The sequence below is a fragment of the Condylostylus longicornis genome, unplaced genomic scaffold (assembly GCF_029603195.1).
Source record: "Condylostylus longicornis isolate FDR11 unplaced genomic scaffold, ASM2960319v2 ptg000259l, whole genome shotgun sequence".
Taxonomy (NCBI): domain Eukaryota; kingdom Metazoa; phylum Arthropoda; class Insecta; order Diptera; family Dolichopodidae; genus Condylostylus; species Condylostylus longicornis.
In genome coordinates this window covers 526,591-532,134 of record NW_026578224.1, presented here as the reverse complement: position 1 = coordinate 532,134, position 5,544 = coordinate 526,591, and the positions used below count along the sequence as shown (strand labels likewise).

The 5,544-nt window shown below is 26.0% G+C and overlaps 1 protein-coding gene across 1 annotated transcript; it reads left to right on the top strand.

The window, feature by feature from the left end:
• Positions 1-841: 841 nt before the first annotated feature.
• Positions 842-2,368, top strand: LOC129616645 (probable cytochrome P450 6a13). Its single transcript, XM_055532276.1, has one exon. The coding sequence runs from the start codon at positions 842-844 to the stop codon at positions 2,354-2,356; it is 1,515 nt and encodes a 504-aa protein (XP_055388251.1). The 3' UTR covers positions 2,357-2,368.
• The last annotated feature ends 3,176 nt before the right edge of the window (positions 2,369-5,544 follow it).

Below are 5,544 nucleotides of genomic sequence, written 5' to 3'. Positions count from 1 at the left end.
ATGTGTATGTAAGTACATAATATTTTTTTTTTTTATTGCCATAGAATAATTGATATAATTTTAGTTTGTGAGAATCGTAATAATTAATAATCTGTAGTTTAAGATTCTGATAAATGGATTCGAGTAGTTTGAAAGCCCGGGTAACTGTAGTTCCGTCGGAAAAGTTCTCCAGTATTTCCTTTTTCTGTTAGTGACGGCCACACAATCCTCCAGGAGGTGCACTGAAACCGGGACAAAAAGACTTGTCCCAGCCCCTTTTTCGCCTACGGGTTGGTTGTTTCATTTTCTTCCACGCCCACATATTCAGTCATTCAGCACAGTGTTGCATCTACTCAATTCGTTGAGCTTCTCAAGACAGTCCTACACTACCCCGAAGAATAGTTAAAGTTAATTCAGCGACAACAGGCTGAATGTCTGACATTTGGCTATGTCCGACATCAATGTTTATAATAAATCAGTCCAGTAAGGTTGTGACGTATAATATTAATTTGCAATTGTAACGTTAGTGGACTTAAAATAACTGCAGTTAATATTATAAGTGGAAGTTTTAATCGAAACTGGTCATAAATCTTTGAGGAAATTAATGTTGGATTCTTTCCACCAGCTACCGTTAACTTTATTTTTATCACAAATTAAATAATAAAATTTTTGCTTTCTACAGTTGAAAATAAAAATTTAAACAATTGCCGAATTCCAGTTGAAAACATTGTTTTTTTTTCGTTTTTTTTTTTTAATTTTTTATATTATTATTTGTGTTTTCTGTTTATTTTGGTTTTTTTTTCATATCAATCTACTAAAGTGACAAAATTTTTAGTCGCATTGAATCTATCATAAAGTGAATATGTATTTTATCGTGATACTCGCTACAACTGTACTTAGTTTTATAACATTTACATATTTATTATTTAAAAATAGTTATAGAACATGGGAGAAATTGAAAGTACCGTATGTTACACCAAAATTTCCATTTGGTAATTTTAATTTACCAACAAAAAGTCAACATTTTGGTATACAATGTCATCAATTGTATGAGAAATTGAAGGGGAAAGATCAATATGCTGGAATATATTTATTTAAACAACCAAATTTATTGGCATTGCATCCAGATTTTGTTAAATTAATTTTAGTTGATGATTTTAATACATTCAATGAACGTGGTTTAAATGTTGATCTAAAACATGATCCAATTACAGAAAATATATATTTTTTATCTGGATCTGAATGGCGTAATATGAAACAAAAATTATTAAATGGTTTTACATCAAATCGTATGCGTACAATATTTAAAACATTATCTGAAGTTGGTGAAAAATTTGAAGAATATTTAATTACATCTGATCTACAAGGTAATGAATGTAATATAAAAGATATTATGACAGGTTATACAGCTGATGTATTAAGTTCATGTTTATTTGGTACCGATGGTGATAGTATTGGTAATACAAATTCTGAATTTTGTATTGCTAGCCGTAAATTATTAATGAATTCATCAAAATATCATAATGCTATAAAATTTTGGGCAATTATGTTTCCAGAAACAGCTAAAAAATTAGGTTATTGTATATTTGATAAACAATCAACGAAATTTTTTGAACAAATGTTACATAAAACAATCGGTTTCCGTAAAGAGAACAATTTACATAGAAATGATATATTACAAACAATGATAGAATTAATGGATCATAACGATGAATATGGTTTGGCAATAACATTTGATGAAGTAATTGCCAATATTATAATATTTTTTTATACATCATATGAATCATGTACAATAACAATGTCATATGTTCTATATCAATTAGCACAAAATCGTGGTATACAAACACAATTACGTTGGGAAATTGAACAGATATTAAATCAATTTGAAGGTAAATTAAATTATGATTCATTAGGACGAATGCAATTACTTGAACGTGTTATATTAGAAAGTTTAAGAATGCATCCACCAATACCAATAATACAACGTATTGCAAAAGAACGTTATCAATTACCAAATGGTTCGAAAATTCCACGTGGTACACATGTACTAATATCAGTTTTAGGTATACATTATGATTCAGAATTATATCCGAATCCAAATAAATTTGATCCAGATCGTTTTATACCAGAAATTGTTGCAAAACGTCATCCATATAGTTATTTACCATTTGGTGAAGGTCCACGTATTTGTATTGGACAACGTTTAGCAATGTTAATTATTAAAATAGGTTTAGTAAGTATATTAAGAAAATATAGTTTTGATATTGGTGATAAAACTCAAATACCATTAAAAATTGATACAACATCAATGACATTATTGGAACCGGAAAATGGTATTTGGTTAAAATTGAATGCTGATACTAAATTACGTAATTAGAACCGTTATATAAGACTATATTAATAAATATAACATTAATTTTTCATTTTTATATATTTTTTTTAAAATAATCTTTAATTTATTTTTTTTTTAATGAGTTTGTGTTTGAATCTTTGTATTTGTACTTATTTGTTTTGTTTTTCCGCATTAGTGTGCAATTCTTCAATTCGATTTTTAAAAATTTTTCTGCCTTTCTTTGTACACTCTTTAATTTTGTCTTTAATTAAATTACTTAATTTATAGAATCATTGTATGTTAATTTTAATTTTGTATATTTAAAATTTAATATTAATTTATCAACTACTTGTTGTAATAAATGTTTTTTTTGCTTAAAAGTTTCGCTTAATTTTTAATAATTAAATTTATGAATTTGTAATTATTAAAAATAAAATAATTATTATGGTTTTTTAATATTTAATTTGTTTTGATTTTAATTTTAGGCTGTGTTGAAAATTCGATTTCTAGTACAAAGGACATCCGAACTAGTTAAAATGATCTTAATGCTCATATGACATAGTCCCTACACATGATGTTGTAAATATATTGTTTTGTTATGATGAATTGGATACAGTTTCTGCCTATCTAAGTTAATTACTAATTTGACTTAACGATTTTTGAATAAGAAGCTCTTTTATATAACCGAGAGCAGTCTAGTTTATATAAGAAATACGTTAGCAGAAATAGTAAGAAAAATTCCCTACTTTTTTGATGGAACAATAAGGCATCCTTTTCGAAAAAGATTTAAATAAAAGAGAAGAGTAAAATTTCTTGATGTTATATAGTTCGACTCTGATATCGTGACATGCCGACATATTCTAAGAAAAGTAATTTCATAATTTTAAAAGCATATTCTAAAATTTCTTTACCTTTTTTGGGTAGACTTTATTCAATAAAATTAGGTAGAAACATACTCATATATACGTAGATATGTGTACATAATGCAATTTATATACCAAATATACAAATATTTATGTCTACAAAACCATAAAATAAATTTAATCAAAATTCTCATTTATTTGTCGAGACAAAATTTTGAATTCATCTTAATTTTTATTTTAGGAATTTAATATTTATTTATTAAAATAAAAAAGATATACCACAAAAAAATTGAATAAAGTATTTTGGTTAATAATTTTCTTGAGTACGTGATGTTAAGTATTCATAATATTTCATTGAACTCCGAAAAAATTATAATTTTCTTTCATGCTTTTTAGGTTCAACATATTGAGTTACAAGACTATAAGACTATAGTCTTGCAATTATAATTTCACTCACCACAAATGTTATTGGAATGCAATTTAAAAATTAGTCGTGCTACAATTTTCATTTCATTCAATATTACCGTTTCTTTTTTGCAAAATGACTACCGAAAAACCTTCCCGGCATCTGAGTATATTGCAGTTCATGCTCTCTTTGCGAGTTATCACATGAGTGTCGCTATGGTTGTTTCCGTTATTATCTTATATTGTTATCCGTTATTATTATATAAAATCTTGGCTAGAGCTCAGTATTTTCGTGAATGTAGGCATTCAAACGGTACTTTGGTATGGTATTTGTGCACTCTTAAGTTTTTCGGCGGCAACTACGTGAATGAATCAACCGATTTTAAGATATAAGAATTGAAATTCACTCACTTTCGTTATTGTTAGTTCTCTTTTTAAAAATTCTACAATAATGGAGGCTATATCAATTGTAATTCTAATAAATTAAAAAGTCTTAAGTATATTTTAATATTTTAGATTATTAGCGTAAAACATATAAAATTTCAAGGTAATATTTTCATTCAATTACTTTAAAATAATTTTAGATTTTTGATCTTCAATAAATAACAAATAATAGAATTTTACAATAATCAATATTTTTATTGTAAAAAGAGAGTAAGTGAGATTAGATTGTGTTTTATAACGTTTATTTTTTTTTGTTTGTGTTTTGTAAACTTTTACCTCTCTTGCAATTTCATTTTCAATTGTACCTATACCTAGTACTTACTCATTTTTATACTCTTTATACTTTGTTTATTAATAGTACAATAGCAGTAACATAAATATTTTTTTTTTTGACGGAAAAGAACAAACAATTAAACAAGTTTTCAATTCGTTTTAAAATCATTGTACTTTTGGGAGAAGAGGTGGGGAGAAAAGAGATAGAGTAAAAGGGGAAAAAGAGATTAAAATGTAATATTGTAATATTTTTACTCTATGTTTTGGATTTTAGTATTTTTTTTAACAAAAAATTTAATTTTTAGTTCAATTGATTATTTTTTTTTTTTGTTATTTTCTATTTTTTTTTTGTTACAAAAACAAACATGCAGTAGCAATTTCACTGAGTGCTATGCATTTTCCAGTCAATTGGAAATTTTAATTTTTTTTTTCTCTTTTAGTTTGTTTTTAGTAAGTTTTCTTCAATAGAAATATATTTGTTTTTTTTTTTTTTAATTCTGTAACACAGAAGTGTTGCCGCTTTGTTGTAGATTTTATTCTTATAACAAGAAAGTGCTATCGTTTTGTTGCAGAAATTCTTATTATATCGTAAAATTGATGGTTTTTTTTTGACCAGAAATTTTAGTGTAATCTCCAAGAAAGTGTTAGAATAGGAGAATATGTTTAAGAGGATGTTAGGATAGGCTTTAGGAAGGATGAAGATTGTTTACGAGTACGTTACGACATATGACTGAAATTGGTTGAAAATTCTATGTTTCAGTGTTTGATTATTTTTTTTATAATTCAGCGCTTGTAATTGTTTTAAAATTTACTAGTTTTTCAGTTAAAAAATCATCAACAGGGCTAATGAATGTATGTATTAAAACATTATATGCTGCAGGCCCTATTTATATATTATAAATTTTTGTGCCTTTCCGTCACAGGTCCTAAATACAAACTGAGTTGGTAAGAAATTTTTTTCTTGAAATTTTCGGGATACTTGTTACAATAAATAAGTTTTTATGGGAACTCAAAAATTACAAAAAAAAATCTCGAACAAATATGGGAAACTTCTGCTTTAATTTGATGACTTGTTTTAGTTTTTTTTTTTACTTATTTTTTATGTGTACAAGTTTCCGTCTTATTTGATCATTATTTTGTTGCAAAAAGAGTTTAAAAGTTCATGAAATGAAAATAATTTTTTTTCTTCTTTAAAAATTCTACGAAAATTGTTCAAGAAGGACGAAACAAATTATACATGTATGGTGG

Bases quoted from the DNA above. Each gene is read 5' to 3' on its own strand.
- LOC129616645 (XM_055532276.1), top strand. From the start codon at position 842: ATGTATTTTATCGTGATACTCGCTACAACTGTACTTAGTTTTATAACA.